General features: G+C 40.6%; 2 protein-coding genes across 7 annotated transcripts; both read left to right on the top strand.

The window, feature by feature from the left end:
* Positions 1-4673: 4673 nt before the first annotated feature.
* pfn2a (profilin 2a) lies at positions 4674-8406 on the top strand. Of its 2 annotated transcripts, XM_061294960.1 has the most exons (4): positions 4674-4988; positions 6387-6579; positions 7556-7673; positions 7897-8406. In XM_061294960.1, the coding sequence occupies exons 1-3, from the start codon at positions 4860-4862 to the stop codon at positions 7651-7653; spliced, it is 420 nt and encodes a 139-aa protein (XP_061150944.1). In that variant the 5' UTR covers positions 4674-4859; the 3' UTR covers positions 7654-7673; positions 7897-8406. The 2 variants fall into 2 exon arrangements, with proteins under 2 accessions (XP_061150944.1, XP_061150943.1); XM_061294959.1 differs by lacking the exon at positions 7556-7673 and having other exon boundaries at positions 4679-4988.
* Positions 8407-8543: 137 nt separating this feature from the next.
* On the top strand, positions 8544-17452 carry LOC133165362 (titin-like). Of its 5 annotated transcripts, XR_009717575.1 has the most exons (8): positions 8544-11195; positions 11466-11642; positions 11745-11863; positions 12593-12758; positions 13302-13417; positions 13484-14156; positions 14234-14363; positions 17379-17452. XR_009717575.1 is itself a non-coding variant. In XM_061294947.1 (7 exons), exons 1-7 carry the CDS (start codon positions 10826-10828, stop codon positions 17393-17395), a joined length of 1845 nt encoding a protein of 614 aa, XP_061150931.1. In that variant the 5' UTR covers positions 8544-10825; the 3' UTR covers positions 17396-17452. The 5 variants fall into 5 exon arrangements, 4 of the variants coding, with proteins under 4 accessions (XP_061150931.1, XP_061150929.1, XP_061150928.1 ...); XM_061294947.1 differs by having other exon boundaries at positions 13484-14363; XM_061294945.1 differs by having other exon boundaries at positions 13484-17314.
* Positions 17453-17649: the final 197 nt, after the last annotated feature.

Below are 17649 nucleotides of genomic sequence, written 5' to 3'. Positions count from 1 at the left end.
TAATAATAATAATAATAATAATAATAATAATGATAATAACTAGAAAATGCAATTTCTGGAGGAATTGCATGTGAAGGTGAAGACCATGAAGGGGAATTTAAAAAAAAATCCGCCATATTTTTTTAACATTTGTAACAAAACGAAAACTACAGGTTCATGAGGTTCAATTTGGAGTTCGAAAGTTGAAACGGGTAAAATCGGACAAAAATGGTAAAAGTTAGAGTAAACGTTATATTTAGGTCACTTCTGGTTCCATTTAAGGCACTTATTGTTGAAATAAGGTCAATTCCGGTTTATTTGGGGCACGTCCTGTTTAATTTAGGTCACTTCCGGTTTGGCAGAGGTAACTTCCGGTTTAAAAAGGTCACTTGCGGTTTATTTGTGTCACTTTCGGTTTCGTGAGGTCACTTCCGGTTTGAATGTGGGTCACTTCTGGTTTATTTGGGGTCACTTCCGGTTTGATTTGGGGTACTTCCGGTTCATTCTGGGTTCATTGGGAGCACTTCAGGGTCAATCCAAGATGTCCGCCACACTGGAAGTGGGGTTAATTGTTCAAGGGTCAATCAAGGGTTGAATTGTGTAAGCATAGTGGAATTGGGGGTGAATGGGAGTGAATATGGTAAGCATAAGGTTAACAAAGTGAATACATTTGGAATGGGTTGAATCAGTCGAAAAATGTAGAAATTAGAGTAGAAAAACAAAATTTTGGAGAATTTGGTTGAATTTCAAATTTGGAATTTTTGGTAAGTGGGAAGTTGTGGAATAGGTAGGCAAAAGATGAACAGTTGAAAGTTGGAATGGGTTGAATCGGTTGAAAAATGTAGAAATTAGAGTAGAATAACGAAATTTTGGAGAATTTGGTTGAATTTCAAATTTGGAATTTTTGGTAAGTGGGAAGTAGTTGAATAGGTAGGCAAAAGATGAACAGTTGAAAGCTGGAATGGGTTGAATTGGTTGAAAAATGTAGAAATTAGAGTAGAAAAAACTAATTTTGGAGAATTTGGTTGAATTTCAAATTTGGTAAGTGGGAAGTTGTGGAATAGGCAGGCAAAAGATGAACCGTTGAAAGTTGGAATGAAATGAATCGATTGAAAAATGTAGAAATTAGAGTAGAAAAATGAAATTTTAGAGAATTTTGGTTGAATTTCAAATTTGGAATTTTTGGTAAGTGGGAAGTAGTTGAATAGGTAGGCAAAAGATGAACAGTTGAAAGTTGGAATGGGTTGAATCGGTTGAAAAATGTAGAAATTAGAGTAGAAAAACGAAATTTTAGAGAATTTTGGTTGAATTTCAAATTTGAAGATTTGGAATTTTTGATAAGTGGGAAGTTGTGGAATAGGTAGGCAAAAGGTGAACAGTTGAAAGTTGGAATGGGTTGAATCGGTTGAAAAATTTAGAAATTAGAGGTGAAAAACAAAGTTTTGTGAAATTTTGTCGAAATTTTAAACGTGAAATTTTTGAATTTGAGAATTTTGGGAATGTCGAGAATCTGTGCTGAATGATGTGAATTTCAAATTGGAACGATGTAAATGTCAAATGTCAAATGTGCCATTAAGAATGAATGGGGGAAGATTTGTCGGAATTTTGCGAAAACGGAAAATTTTCGGAACGAGAAAAATACAAGCGCTCATCTCGTGAATATTTGGAATACGTCAAAAGTGGAATGGAGTGAATCGGATGCATTATGTGGAAGAAGAAGCGGGACAAAAAAGTGACGGGAATAAAATATAATAAAGTGAATGGAGTAGAATAAGATTAAAGATTAAAGATTAAAGTCCCAATGATCGTCACACACACACCTGGGTGTGGTGAAATTTGTCCTCTGCATTTAACCCATCCCCGTGTGATTTTAATCCATCCCCTGGGGGAGAGGGGAGCAGTGAGCAGCAGCGGTGCCGCGCTCGGGAATCAGTTGGTGATCTAACCCCCCAATTCCAACCCTTAATGCTGAGTGCCAAGCAGGGAGGCAATGGGTCCCATTTTTATAGTCTTTGGTATGACCCGGCCGGGGTTTGAACCCACAACCTTCCAGCCTCAGGGCGGACACTCTACCACTAGGCCACTGAGCTGGTAACATATAATAACATATATGTGAAGGCCATCGCCTTCACACAACGGGAATAAAATATAATAAAGTGAATGGAGTAGAATAACATATGTGTGAAGGCCATCGCCTTCACACAATAATAATAATAGAGAATGGTGTAGAACAGGGGTGGGCAAACTATGGCCCGCGGGCCACATCCGGCCCACGGGACCGTTTAATCCGGCCCGCCAACCCTGAATAAATTGTATTATTAAACATTTTTTTCGTCATTTTGCCTGCAATGACTGCGTTTCCCCAGTAGATGGGGAACCGCTCGCCTGCGCATTTACTACCGGAAGCCGTGTCAGAAAGCTCGGTGCACACTCACAAGTGCGTGTACGTGCTCAGTAGTACGGACATGGCGCACTCGCGCTCTATTTGTATCAGTCCCGAATTTAGAGCGTGGGCTGTGACGACAGCATTCTTGTAATTCGCGCGCTGAGCTTTCAGATACAGTTTTACGCTAAAGCCACCCACAAACCTTCCCCTGGAATCCTTCTATTAAAATGAGTCGCCCAAGGAAAAGCAAGGTGGACACAGTGCCGAGTGTTTAAAAAAGAGTGGCCAATTTGACTCGACGTACGCGACGTGATGTTCAGCCACATCAACATCAACCCGTCACAGATCAAGGTAAACGGACCAACACCTCGGATCTCTCCTAAGAATTGCCACAACAAATTTTACTCCAGACTATGACGCACTAGCAAAAAAGGGAGACCAACAACACTGTTCCCAGTGAAATGAAGGGGAGGCTCTCAAGTTTGTTGTAAAAAAATGCATTTTGAATATGATTTGTACACATTGAAACTAGCGACCATTCTCATTTTAAAACAATGCAGGATGCTCAAGGACATTGATGCACCACCTGTTTGCGACTAATCTTAACCTGTAAAGTTCTTAAGGCTTATTTTAAGGAAGTGTTTCCCGTTTCCTCACCTCTGTTACCAGGTGTTTGCGAGTTAAAACTGCTCTGATTTTCAGATACCCCTCACCGTGTTGCCGTTTTGATTACTTTATTTGGATGTATGCTTTCACCGATTCTTCAAGATGATATATTTGGTCAGAATGTTTGCCGTTTGATGTGATCTCATAAGATAAACATCTTTCATTAGTCTGAACTGCAGGCACTGAAGTGATGGAGACTGTTATTCATAATAACAGTGTCGTATTTTATGAGAATCACTGATAGCAGTTTTTTAGTGATTTTTTTTTGTTTACTGCTGTTAATAAATGCATTTGTTTTCAAAAGACTTGTTTGGAATATCCATGCTTTACTACCTACTAAAGGCCAAAATCTTTTATGCAATGACCTTTACAGGTCGCTTATATTACTTCACACAAACACTACGTCTATCTGCTCCTGGTTCGGCCCTCCGGTCCAAATATAGAACCCAGTTCGGCCCGCGAGTCAAAAAGTTTGCCCACCCCTGGTGTAGAATAACATGTGTGAAGGCCATCGCCTTCACACAATAATAAAGTGAATGGTGTAGAATAACATATGTGTGAAGGCCATTGCCAGGGAGTTTGCATGTTCTCCCTGTACCCGCGTGGGTTTTCTCAGGGCACTCCGGTTTCCTCCCACATCCCAAAAACATGATTGGTAGGCCGATTGAAAACTCCGAATTGTCCCTAGGTGTGAGTGTGAGTGCAAATGGTTGTTTGTCTCTGTGTGCCCTGCGATTGGCTGGAAACCGGTTCAGGGTGTCCCCCGCCTACTGCCAGATGACGGCTGGGATAGGCTCCGGCACGCCCGCGACCCCCGTGGGGACTAAGCGGTTCAGAAAATGGATGGATGGATGGATAGCCACAGTACCCAAAGACATTCCATACACTGCATGACACGGCATCATCTAGTCATTTACTAGCACAATGCAAACTGCTGCTACAGTAATAAACAACAATAGTCAAAATTGAGTATGATAACATTAAAAATGGGGGAGGGGGCGGGTAGAAATCTGTGGTTACATGTGAAATGTATGCGTTAATTGTAAATAGTGTCATGGAAAATATGGATTCCAAATATGTGACTTCAAAGAATATAGAAATAAAAAAAAATCCCTATATGTCCTGTTTGAACCGAAAGCTTCCAAATTTTAATGAATTGATCCTGTAGAATGTGAATTTGTGGAGCAAAGAAGGAATTTGGGCAAAATAGTCCCCAGATGTCCTGATTGAGGTGAAAAGTTGGCATAAAGGCGAAAATTAGCCAACAGGTAATAATGGGGGGGGGTCAGAAAACTTCATAATTTGCACAATAAATGAACCAATATTCTCCCCAGACAGTTAATTCCTTCTTTCTTTCTTTCTTTCTTTCTTTCTTTCTTTCTTTCTTTCTTTCTTTCTTTCTTTCTTTCTTTCTTTCTTTCTTTCTTTCTTTCTTTCTTTCTTTCTTTCTTTCTTTCTTTCTTTCTTTCTTTCTTTCTTTCTTTCTTTCTTTCTTTCTTTCTTTCTTTCTTTCTTTCTTTCTTTCTTTCTTTCTTTCTTTCTTTCTTTCTTTCTTTCTTTCTTTCTTTCTTTCTTTCTTCCGCCGCCTGCTGCCATCAAAACGCCGGTGGTGGTGGAGGCTCATTGTGCGGAGTGATCTGAAATCCGGACTACACCCAGCCACAGCCGCATTCGCACCCACACTAGAGCCCCGGCTTTCTTTGCCGCCCCAGCGCGTCCGAGTATTGGTGGCTTGTATCCGAGGCTCCCGAATCTCTCTCTCTTCTGCCTTGGTCGCTCTCTCACTCCTCCTTAGCCATTTTGTACCCCTGCTTTGTCTTTCTTGAACATGTCTTGGCAAAACTACGTGGAAAACCTGATGGCCGATGGCAGCTGTCAGGACAGCGCCATTGTTGGCTATTTGGACGCCAAATACGTTTGGGCAGCACATGACGGTGGGACTTTCAACAATATCACGGTAAGAATATGAAATCGAAGCGGAAGGTAGGTGGAAAGTGTTAAGAATCTCAGCGAGTGGCTTGCCAGTCAAAGCACGGGGAGATCGGAAAGAAATCCGTTATCTATGCAAATGACTAACCAACTAGCGGCTATGGTAAGCTAACGCATCGCTGGCCTTTCCTGGCTAGGGAAACGCCGCAGGATTATTTAGCCGCCTCGTGTACGGCGAGACACATTGGAAACGGGCGTGGACCCCTACACAAAATCTCTCATTCACAGCCAAGGTCCATTTTAGACAACAATAAATAACCTCTTATGTTTTTTTTTTTTCAAACTATCAAGGAAATTGGGTTCGGCTTTGAAGTAATAGGAGCATTCTTTGTGTGCCGTGGCAATGATGATTAGCTAACGTTAAGCCGCCGATCTGCCGGTTGGTTACCTGTGGACGCGCACACACGCAAAAGCTTATACTGGCAGACTTTTGATCAATCTCATAAAAAAAATATATTTAAGAGTAGATTTATTGTTATTGTGCCGATGTGGTGGTGTTGCGGTTATCGGTGGAAAGGAGCGACCCGTCATTTCTAATTGCTTTGATTATGTGGCATCATTGATATTGTAGATAGGCGATACACAGGCCACATTTCACGACTCAATTGTTAGTTACATTTCACGACTCAATTGCTAGTTACATTTCTGAATATGCCTATTTTGCTTACGTTGTGTGCATGTCAAAGCACAGACCAACGTACATATATTTACAATATGCGGGACATTCGAAAATAACAACTCTTAACATTCCAGATTGAAAGTGTTCGGCTTATTCATGACATGTATTTGACATCTTTTTAACTTTCCTCAAATTTCCACGTTTTTCATAATCCCACACATTTTACGACATTTTCAAATCTATGACATGAACTAAAGTATAACATTACCAGCATTCACACATTTTCACCAAAATCCCAGACAAAGAGAGATCTTTATGAATCAGTTTACTATTTTGTACTTTGCTCATAAATCTGTCCCTTTATATGACGTGATACTCAGTTAACTTTTTTTTTTTTTCGTTTTGTGTTAACTAATCAGGCTACAGTCAAGTGAGTCATCAATTCTTGTCAACCCTGTGAAGGCTTTATCACCTGACACCCACGTGGGATGTTGACAGTTGCAGTATTAGCAACAATGGAAATAACACCATGCGCAAAGGCATTCATAATCCTTATAAAGTGAAAGTGTACCTTTTCAGGGTAACGTCTGTGTCATGCTGAATATTGAAGGCAGATCAGATTTGGATTTCAAATAAATGCATCTGACAATAATAATGGACGGTCCTTCATTGGTGATGTAATGAAGTGTTTAGAATTGCTCTGATGTTATTTATTTTTGTCTTTGTATGATTTTTGTTGTTTTTCAGTCCCAAGAAATTGACGTTCTGGTAGGTAAAGACAGAGAGACCTTCTACACCTGCGGTCTGACTCTGGGCTCAAAAAAGTGTTCGGTGCTCAGAGACAGCCTGCAGGACGAGGGCGACTGGACAATGGACATGAGGACAAAGAGCCAAGGAGGAGAACCCACATACAACATCTCTGTGGGACGAGCTGGACAAGGTAAATCAAGAGTTTTACAGCAGTCTTACTATGAGAAGGTAATTTGCCGCGTAAGAATTTAATTTGCATTGTGGAAATTTGTGAAACCAGCTCCTGAATTTCACCATAGGTGCTACTTAATGTTTTTTCAAAATAATTTCAGCTTCAGCCTCGTTAAACCTCATAGAGGTTTTGTCCCAAAAATTTCCTCTTTTTGGTCTTTTCCATGTCTGGGGTGTTTCAGCCTTTCCCTCATATCAACTTTCTATGTCCAAATCTTGTGGGGAAAGCCAACACAATCAACACGTTTCCCTTTTCAGCCGTTTTTCTCCCCTTTTCAGTTCTACGATGCTGTATCGAATTTTTTTTTATAAAGGAATAAAGTTCCTGTTGCCTAAACAGTTTTTTAGTTCTAGTTTTTATGATTCCTCTTTTAGAGGTGGACGCCTTGTTTAAATACCTGGCTCAGTAAGAATAAGCAGCATTAAAGCTTTTGGTTTAAATTAATTCAAACCCCGGCCACATTTTAAGTTGATAGGTCTTTTGCTTGTAAGTGAATTTGTCTGGGAATTAGATAAAGAAAATTGCAAAAGGCTACAGAGATGTGCCATGCATTCTTTTTTTTGTTTTAAACCCAAATAGTTCCATTTTTGGAGTTTAGGGGCCGGACAAACACAGATAACTGATACTATGAGCCCAAAGCAATTGGGCTTGATACACAAGCGTCTATGTGGTTCCAATTTTAGCCATGCACCCACCCCCCACTCCGCGCACTCAAACAATCAGGAAGATTAGTACATTTTGTTTACCTAAGAAAACATTCGCTTTGGCAACAATCTCAGTCATGCACTCGCAGTCGAGGTACAGGATACGGCTTGCAAACTTTACTTCAACATAACTTCATGCTTCTCATGAAAGTACTTATCTTTGGGATGCTTTTCTTGGTTTCTTACCTTTTTCCTTAACCCCACCCCTTTTTCTATCTCTTCTCTTTCAGTTTTGGTTCTTGTAATGGGGAAAGAAGGGGTCCATGGAGGCGGATTGAATAAGAAGGCTTACTCAATGGCAAAATACTTGCGGGATTCGGGCTTTTAATGTTTCCCAGGCTCATTTAGGTAAAAATTTGAGGGACATAAAGAAGAGAAAATAAATATTGCTGTTAAGATTTCACCTGCAAGCTGTCAAATGTCATGGAAACCTTTATAGCATTGAAGAGTGGTAAGATCCTGACATTTGGACCTCCCCCTCAGTCACGTGGGGGCGGGGACAGTTCGGTTTTGTTCATTTTCTCTCTGTTTGTTTGTTTGTTTGTTTGTTTTTCCCCCCTATGTGCCCCAGTATTGGTTATAATCATGGGAAAGGAGGCGATCCATGGTGGAAATCTTAACAAGAAAGCACATGAAATGGCGGAATACCTGAGGAAGGCTGGATATTAAGCAACCTCACCATCCATCAACCTTAGCAGCTCACTACATACTTCCAGGATTAAAGGGCAATGTTTCTTTCATCCCCTTCTGTTTTATACACAGCCCCATTTTTCTCTCCATCCTAATCATATAAACATTTTTTTGAAACGACAGTAATGGCATGGTCACTGAAATTGTTTAAATGTTTATCAACCAAAGGAGTGTACAAAAAACAACAACCACAAAGTGTAATAAAAATGGAATTTGCCTTGTATGACATCTGCTTTGCTAGTAACTGGTTTAAAAAGAGATAAAGGCATTTCCCCGTTCTATTCATCAGCATGTCTGCATTGTTGCATGCATATTTGCTTTTATTATCGTTCACCCGTCTCCCAGCCAAAACATCTTCTTACCTGCCTCCAATAAAAACAGTTTACGCTGACTTAAGCTTGTATCTGTGTATAAATTTGCCATGTGCCCCTGTACCACCCCCTGCCCCCATTTTGTTTTTTGGACCTGCCCTCACATGTCCATGTCATGTACCTGGATGTTATCTTGAAAAGATGTGCTTGTTCGAGTGTAGTGTAAGGACAGCGTTGTTGTGATACTGCCAACATATTCTTGTGGAAAGCTGTCTGAGCCTTTATTTCATATCCTTGATTTGATGATTGAGTTTTGAGTTGGTATTCTTGGTATCTAGTGCAAGGTCAATGGACCCGTGGACTCACTCGAGGACAGAGTAAACACGGACTTGAAGATGAATGTCAAGGATATCTTCCTACGTGTTTTTTCTGTCCCCAGTAGTCTCATGTTGACCTACTAGTATATAATTACATCTTACTACTTGTAATCCTTTGCTACAGTAGCAACATTACTAGATCCAAATAGAAGGCATGTGTCACACGCACTTGGAACGTTCTGCATCATACTTGTAGAACCAAAATGCCCACAAGTATTGTCATACTATTCTGGAGAAATGTATTGCAATAGTGGAAAAATCGTTAATAGCAAGTCAGTTGTTATGCAAGTGTGCTGAATGGTCTTACTAGTGATTTACCAGTCAGACAGTCGACTAGTTAGTGGACGAGTTAATTGACTAGTCAACTAGTTTGATATTCTGTTTTAAGAGGTCCATATACTAGTCTTTGCCCAGAGTCGGATGTACCAGTGAAGTCTTTGCCCAGAGTCAGATAAACCCATTTAAGCATTTTTTCAACGTTGACATCCAGCCTAAGATCACACTCGAGGGCCAGAAGTCTCTCAAGCTGTGGAATGAACATTAGTAGGAAGACTCGATGGTTCTACTAGTTGTCTAATAGTGTATTAAACTGTCCTACTAGTGAGGACAATGCATGCTAGTACGCGGACCTCAAGTTGACTTTCAAGTATATTGAATAAATGCTCAAACGGCTTTCCTCACATTCTGTCGTCTGTGGTCATTCCACCTCTGCGACAGCTCACATTTATCAATCAGCCCCTGCAATTTGTCCAATTGGCTGTTAATTACCACCCCGTTCTCGTCCTCCTTCCCCATTTCTTCCCACCTTGGACCAATCATTGATGTACAAGGATGTCCACCTCCTTTCCATTCTGATAGATGATTGTTGGCATTACCCGTTGACGGTAATAAATAAAACCTTAGGCGGCTTCGGAAAGTTGTAGAATCGTAAAGTCTCCCTTTTTTGTTTTTAAGACTTCGACACTACTTTAAATTTGTCAATACTAATAGACTTTGATGTTGATTTTTTTCGACTAACTTCATTAACTACTGAAACTACATGAATGCATACTGACTGTAAACCAAGGGTGTCAACTTCTGACATTATTTGCATTGTGCTTTAGTCATCCAAGATGTATTCACAAATTGTCATCGTATGGTACTTAGAAGTATTATAATTATAGCTAAAAAACAAAATGAATAAAAATAATGCTGTGTACACTAAACTTATTGAAAGTGGTGTTGGTTGGAATAAGAACATTTGTAAGTCGTCTTGTGATAAACTTCCGAGAATTGTGTATTCAGTGCCATAAAAATCAACCTCATGTGTTGCTACTAGTTGGATTTTTACCTGGTGCCCTGGCAAGAAATAACTTTTAATGGCACTTTCCGAAGGGACATTTTGTCATCAGTTATCTCCAGACTTTGTGGAATATGTACAGAATTAAACGAGAGAGAAAAAGGTCTTTGTGTCTTTCGTGACATTCGCAACTACACAAGATTTTAATTACTTTTTTAATCATTGAGCAACAAATGTCATAATAAACTTAGACCTACGACTGAGTGGTTAGGTTAAGCAAACATATAGTATATCAAAATATATATCAAACATATTCATACGACTATATTCTTCAACCAATAAAAAAACGTTTTTTCTGTATCTTTTCAAAATTGGATATCCTCCATATTGCTACCTTATTTTAGTAAATGGTGTGGTTTTACACGTGATTATAATAAAATTCACAATATTAAAATGTTTCAATAAATGAATAAAATGGATCACAAATCAAATTTCAATCACTGGCCCTTGATATAATCGTTTTTCAACTGATGGGAAAGCTCAACTATAGCAAAACAATGTGTAAAGATCTGCTTGCATTCTAAAAAAATCTCTGAGATTTATTTTGTTTTGTAATGTTATTAGATAAATATATTTGTACCGCAGTAGAATGATGTTCAGTTATGTGTGTGCTGCTGTTTTATTTTTTCATGCCATATAACCCAAATACGCATACTAAATACATGGCCTGCCACCCACTGTGTTTCTAATTTTTTGTCCCTCCTAGTGAACCGGTTTTGCAAGCCTATAGGAAATGTTGTAAGCCACACCCACAATTAATCCATTGATAACACCTGGTGCGGCATGTCTCTCTGTTTCCTCATTAATCCTGCCTGTCTATCCAACTGTCCCTTCAGTGGTCAGCACAGTAGAACTCTACTTTCTCTGTATGCAGCGCCTTTTTTTTTAGTTCCAATGGCGTGTAGAGAGCCAGGGGGCTCTCTGATTTTATTGTATTTTGGACTTTTTCTGCTTGCTGCCAGTACATTTTGCCAATGCTCCCAACTTGCAAGGTTGAAGACATCAGTTAAATTCAGACACAAGTCTCCACTGACTCCAAACAGAAATGATGGTTCCTACAGTGGAAGGCTGTTGATCTTTCAGCAAGCTGACCCCCCTAACAAAGCCACAAGTCAGATCATCAATGCTGATTCCGATTACCAAGCGGATATGGGTATGTATTTCCGCTTTTACAAAAAATTATTTCACATTTGTTGTGAGCATATGCAGTAATCAGAATGTCATGTTTAAACTAGTGCAGGTGCATAGACTGTTCTTGTCACTGGAAAGTTTGGTTCAAGGTAAAATGACACGAAAGCCACCAATTATGGTGAGCCTGACCATTGGAAGTGACTTTTAAAATGGTGAATTGTATCTTATGTACATTGCTGTATATTTTAAATATTTATTTTCATATGAATTGACCCCCCCCCCCCCAACAAAGGATGGGTTGTTTACAGGCAACCCAGTATGGAGGTTGACAGATTTTCAGAAGCAGGCACAGCAGTGATGGATCAGCTCATTAAAATGGATCCAGAGGTGGAATGTACAACAGACTCGATGAAACTTCAAGTCCAAGATATTTCATCCACTCCTGGATCTCTGATTTTGGTGGATAGAGGTATGTTTGTACCTTGGTTATTTTTTATCTCAAATGGAGAATTATCCAATTTCTCACTTATTTGCATTCTAAATTACCTGTTAAATTGAAATTGTGTCCCAGGTCATCTGTCTCCGTTGCCTCTCTCCAAGCTCCCACAAAGCTGCGGTTACACCATCAAGTCGACACAAAAAGATATGGTTTTGGTTGCTCCTTATAATGGTTGTTTTGTTGCCCTGGAGGTAAGACAAGTCTGCCAACTTTTGTTGCTTCGTTTGGCAATTTTTCACTAGCACCTTGCAACAGAATTAGTTTGGAAACGTGAAGCAGCTTTAGAAAAGTCAGTACAACACGTCAGTCAAAAAAAAACGAACAGTTTTTCATGAGCATTTTTCTGAAAACTAATTTTTTATTTGATAAATTTAAGTACCGTATTTTCCGGATTATAAGGCGCACCTAAAATTTTCTCAAAAGCCGACAGTGCGCCTTATAGTCCAATGCGCCTTATATATGGACCAAATTCCTAAATTTAAACTGGCCCAAAGCATTGTCATGAAATCAATCATAAGTGGCCCGCTGAAGACTAGGAATCATGAATAAAAGACTATGGATCATTATTTTGTGATTATAAAGTAATTTTATTGCCTCTGAAGTTGAAATAAAAAAGATAAAATGGAGAATGATTTGATTTGGATTACAAATCTGACATGATGCATTAATGGTGCGCCTTTATATATGGACAAAGTTTTAAAATGGGCCATTCATTGAAGGTGTGCCTTATAGTCCGGTGCGCCTTATAGTCCGGAAAGAACGGTACTCTAAATGAAATAATTAAAAAAACTGCAGCATTTACCAGTTTACAAATAAACTGGTGATAAGGCAGTCTAATCTTGACACTTTTAGATTTCCAATTAATCAAATGAGGCCCATGTAAATGGCAGTGTCACCATGGAAATCAATTGTTTTTCTAGGAGGATTCTTATGTGCTACAATTACTTTGGTGGGGGTTACCGGTGACTATGACATGCCCCCTGATGCGACCGTCTTCATCCAGGTCACCAATGGTCACATGTCATACAGAAGGCATGATTGTGAAAACTGAATGGATCATCCCACTCTCTAAAATTCAAATAAATAGTGAGTATTAAGTAACTTAAAATAGCTTCTTCCATTCTGCGAGCTCTTATTGTTCATTTATGCCAGGGGTACTCACATATTTTAGGTCCAGGGGGGTATGTGTATTTAAATTATTTGCTGTAAAATGAATAATTTTGCAGACCTAAGTTATGGTCCACAGCCCCTTGGGTGACTGGATACTCCAGTTTGAGGACTGAGTACACTAAACTGGAATACAAATTGAACTCTCTCCCCCTTTCTGCGTAGTGTCCTGTACTTTTGCGCAATGCTTACTGTCTGCTGTATGCACACTTGCTCTGTTTTTTCTCCTTATTTATTGGGGTATTTGTTTATTTATTATTTAATCATCACTCTTATTTATTGTTTGTGCCTTGTTTTTATTTTGTCGTTTACTTGTATGTCTATCGTGTGCTGTGCCTCGTCACCGTGGGATAGAGGAAACGTAATTTCGGTTTCGTTGTGTGTCTTGACATGTGAAGAGATTGACAGTTAAGCAGACTTTGAATTGACTTTTTTAACGGATTGCATTGTAATTCTCTACAGTGAATGGCAAATGGGAGCTGCTAAATGCTACATTACATAAATGTGAGATCGGCGTAGTGGATAATGCCAAAGGTGTGGTCCTGTCTGTCCACTATGGTGCCTGTGTGGAGAAGAAGGTAAAGAAGTTGTTGCAATTTAAGTTTTGTTTAAAGAATATTAAGGATTGGCACCTTTCATTTCAGAATGGAATGTACTCCGTTGGATTGGCCGGTGAAGGAGCAACCAAGATTTCATGTCCATCAATGGCTCAAAGTCTATCTAAACCAACAAAGTCATTAGAATCCCCAAACATAGGCTTGCATCCCTCACAGCCATTCTATTATCCACTTTCAAGTCACTACAAACCGGTTCCACACAACCCTGGGCCTGTTGGAAATCCAATCCAAATGGGATCCTCTCCTGGTCACGCAGAGCAGCCAGTGAACCATCTCCTTCCTGTACAGCCTGAAAATAAACCAGACAAGCCCAAACCTGCTCCACAGCCTTTCCAACCACCAACACCTGAAACTCGCTTTTATCTCTTCCCCTATCAACTTAATCATACACCTGGCCCTGTCATAGACCCTGTACAAAAGCCTACAGTTGCTCCACATAAAACTGAAGTACCTCCAGGTCATGTGGAGAAGCCACATTATCCCTTCTTACAAATACTCGAATCTGAAAATAAACCAAGTGAAGGTTCAAATACTGTTCCTTCTCGTGACTCCCCCAAGCCACAATCACCCCAAGTTCCTTCTGGTCCCTTCAAGAAACCATATTATCCATTCTTGCCAAACCCACTATTTGAAAACAAACCAATAAAAGATACTAAGATTGTTCAAGTGTCACAGCAATATCCGGTGCCACCAAGTAAAGGTGCAAAGCCAGCCTCGCCTAAATATCCATTATACCCGCTACGAAGACCTGATGACAAGCCTACATCTTCTCCACAGCTTCCACAAGCACACAACCCAGAGGCACGAACAGTTAGCGCTGGTCAACCACTGTATCCAAACCTCTATCCATTTTTTCCTGACCCTGAAAACGAACGATGGCCTCCACAAGAACCTGAGGAACTACCAGGTAAGGTTCCCCAGCCAGTCACCACTTCTCCTTCAAACCTCATGCCAGGATCTGGTCTTAAACCAAATGACAAGTCTATGCCAGCTCCACAACAGCCTGAAGACCCTCCAAAACAAATAGAGCAGCAAAAATATCTATTCACCTATCCGCTTTATCCCATGCCAAATCCTAAAAAAACAATTAAAGATTCTAAAATTGCGATCCCTCCAGTTAAAGTGCAGGAGCCAGCCTATCAGTATATCCACCCATATCCTCTTTCTTCTTTGCCTAATAAAGACTCTGTCAAAAAACCTATTCTTGATCCACAAAACCCCAAGGTCCCTTCCAGTCCAGTGCATCACCCACCCAATCCATACCCTTATCTAGTATACCCCAGGGGCAGTCCTAAAGAGTCCACCAAAAAGCCAATGCCTAATTCACAAAAGCCTGAGGTGACTCCCGGTCAGGTGGATGAGCCAATTAAGCCATACCCCTATCCACTTTACCCCATGCCCAGTCCTGAAGAAACTACCAAAAGACCAACACCTAATACACAAAAGACTGAGGTCAGTCCAGGTGATGTAGATGAGCCAATTGATCCTTATCCACTTTATCCTAAACCCAACCCTGAAGACTCAACCAAAATGCCAATGCCTAATCCACAAAACCCTAAAGTCATTCCAGGTGTTGTGGAGCAGTCAACTGATCCATACTCCAATCCACTATACTCTATGCCCAGTCCGAAAGAACTCACCAATAAACCAATGACCAATAGACAAATACCTGGAGTCCCTTCAGGTCACGTGGAACAGCCAATTGATCCATACCCCTATCCACTTAATCCTATCCTCAGTCCTCAAAAACCCACCCAAAAGCCTGAGGGCCCTCCAAATAAAGTGGAGCCTTCAACCAACGCATACCCCTATCCACTGTATCCTCTGCCCAGTCCCAAAGTAGCCGCTAAGAGGCCAATGCTGCAACTATGGCCATTCAAGCCACAAAAATTGCCAATGCCTCCTGGACCAGTGAAGCCGGCAAGCAATCAATACCAGTATAGTTTTTACCCAAAGCCAGGTCCTAAAGAACAAGCCAAAAATCCTATGCCAAATCCATGGCTTATCAAGCCACAACAGCCTGAGGATCCACATGGGCGTTTCGAGCCGCCATCTGATCCATACCCACTTCCACTTGATCCAAGGCCTAGTTCTAAAGACTCAGCCGAACACCAAAAGCCATATCCATGGCCATTCAAACCACTGGCGCTTGGAGTCCCTCAAGGACAATTGCAGTTATCTGCTCCAACTGTATTTCCACTTTACCCTAATCCCAGTTCCAAAGAACCAGCCAAAAAAACAATGCTGCGTCCATGGCTATGGAAGCCACAAGAGTCTGAGGCTCCACTGGGCCCTGTGAAGCAGCCATTCAACCACTTTTGGCATGGAAACAAACTATCTGTCAAGCCTATCAAGGCCCCCCAACCACTTGAATTTCCTCAAAGTCTAGTCCAGCAGCCATATGATACCTACCTGGTTTATTACCCTATGCCTGTCCCAGAATTGCCCAAAAAGCCGATACCTTTCCCACAGCTGACGGACTCTAAACAGCCAGACATCTCGGTTCATGTGCAACGACCATCTAACCCAGTCCATCCATTTAATAATGGTGTAGTTATCAAGAACCCACCTGCTCCACCGAAACCTGAGGTACCTGGCAATGTTTATTGGCCTCTAGAATCTCAAACACCCATAAAATCAGTCGGTGCAATACATAAAAAAAGTCCCAATCAGAAGCCTAAAGTAGAAAAACCTGAACCCATCCAACCTCCAGAGGATAAGATGCCTTATCCACAATGGCTGCACTCTGTAACATTACCCTCAGCCAAAGAACCACAGTCCACTCCACAGTCCACTAATAATGCTGCAGTCCCCCATGGTTCAACAAATGGTTGCATCAAATTATGCGCTGTTGGTTTTTCAAATTGTTGCCCACAAATTACTTTCCATCAGCATCTCTATCTCTCGTCTCCTGAGCAATATGGCAAAGTGGCACGTGTAGTCTCACAAGAATTTCCATTTGTCGCTTCCATGGCCAATTATAGACCTGGAAGTCACACAAGTCATACGTTGCCTGCTCAAAAACTAGATGAAGAAAAATATAATCAGAGAAACCCCACAGTTTCTATTCCAAATAATCAACCTTATCACCTCCAACAAGGTGGCCATTCTGCTTCATTATCAGAAAGCATCGCAGACAGGGTAGGAACTCCTAAAAGACAAATCTATCCTTATTTGGCTCCGAAACATAATTCACAGGAAACTAAGCTACCATTTGAGAATAGTCTTAAGTTACCAAGCCAGTTTTCCCGTCAAGTTATGCCCTTCAGGATTCACAATCCATTGTATACCCCTCCAAGTCAAGAGGCACAAAATAAGCACCCCAAAAAGCCCAATGGCGAATTTGGGGTGTTCAATTATCAGCCTGGTCGGAATGCAAAGTCTGTCTCTAATTATCTTCAGCAGCAGAACCCAAATCATATGAGAGTACCTGGGACATTCTCCCTTGGATCTCATAGGCTTTCCCATCTTGGGGTACAGGAGGAGCTCAGTCCTTTTTTCCAGTACTCCATGTTTAATGATGCTGAAGCAACAACTCAGAACTTGCAGCATTCATCACATTGGAATAAGCCTAAACTATCCTCAAAACGTGATCAGACTGGGCATTCTTCTAAGCCAAGAGGATATATACTTCTACAGCGTGGTCCACCGGGTAAAGAACCCAAAGGTTCTATGGAGTCAACAAATAATTTCAGGGTTCTAGACGAAAATATCCCAGTTAGTCATGTGAGCTCTCTGAATCTTCAACATGTTAACACCTGGGATTCAAAACCTCAGCTTGATGTACTAATCGGGTATAAGAATGAAGCAAATCCACCACGCATTCCTGAATCAAAAGAATGAAGGTCAACAGAGATGGTAAATTATTTTAAATGCAATTTCCTCTCCTGATCTTCATACTGATCCAGCTTATTTCTTTCAGGATTGGACTGTCTGTAGTAAGAGGGTCACAAGCTAAGATGACATGCCTTAATTGCAAATAAACTTTCGACTTTACCTTTACGTCTTTTGTCATCAATAAAAGTTGAAAAAGTTACCAAGCCTGCCTATCTTGGAGTAGATGGAACAGGTCAGTTTTCAAATGCGCATGGCAAAAGTGTCAAATGAGAATTTCAAAGTAAATACAGATTAATGCGACTTGCTTCCTCTGGGCAATTGCTTTGTTTTATATTGACTGTTAATTTTGAACTTGT

The sequence above is a fragment of the Syngnathus typhle genome, linkage group LG13, assembly GCF_033458585.1.
Source record: "Syngnathus typhle isolate RoL2023-S1 ecotype Sweden linkage group LG13, RoL_Styp_1.0, whole genome shotgun sequence".
Taxonomy (NCBI): Eukaryota; Metazoa; Chordata; class Actinopteri; order Syngnathiformes; family Syngnathidae; genus Syngnathus; species Syngnathus typhle.
This window is presented reverse-complemented; position numbering and strand designations above follow the sequence as displayed.

Coding starts and splice junctions, on each gene's coding strand:
- LOC133165362 (XM_061294945.1), top strand. CDS start 10,826: ATGTCTCTCTGTTTCCTCATTAATCCTGCCTGTCTATCCAACTGTCCC. Junction 11,643..11,744: donor TCTGATTTTGGTGGATAGAG/GTATGTTTGTAC, acceptor ATTGTGTCCCAG/GTCATCTGTCTCCGTTGCCT. Junction 12,759..13,301: donor CTCTAAAATTCAAATAAATA/GTGAGTATTAAG, acceptor AATTCTCTACAG/TGAATGGCAAATGGGAGCTG.
- pfn2a (XM_061294960.1), top strand. CDS start 4,860: ATGTCTTGGCAAAACTACGTGGAAAACCTGATGGCCGATGGCAGCTGT. Junction 4,989..6,386: donor GGACTTTCAACAATATCACG/GTAAGAATATGA, acceptor GTTGTTTTTCAG/TCCCAAGAAATTGACGTTCT. Junction 6,580..7,555: donor TGTGGGACGAGCTGGACAAG/GTAAATCAAGAG, acceptor CTTCTCTTTCAG/TTTTGGTTCTTGTAATGGGG.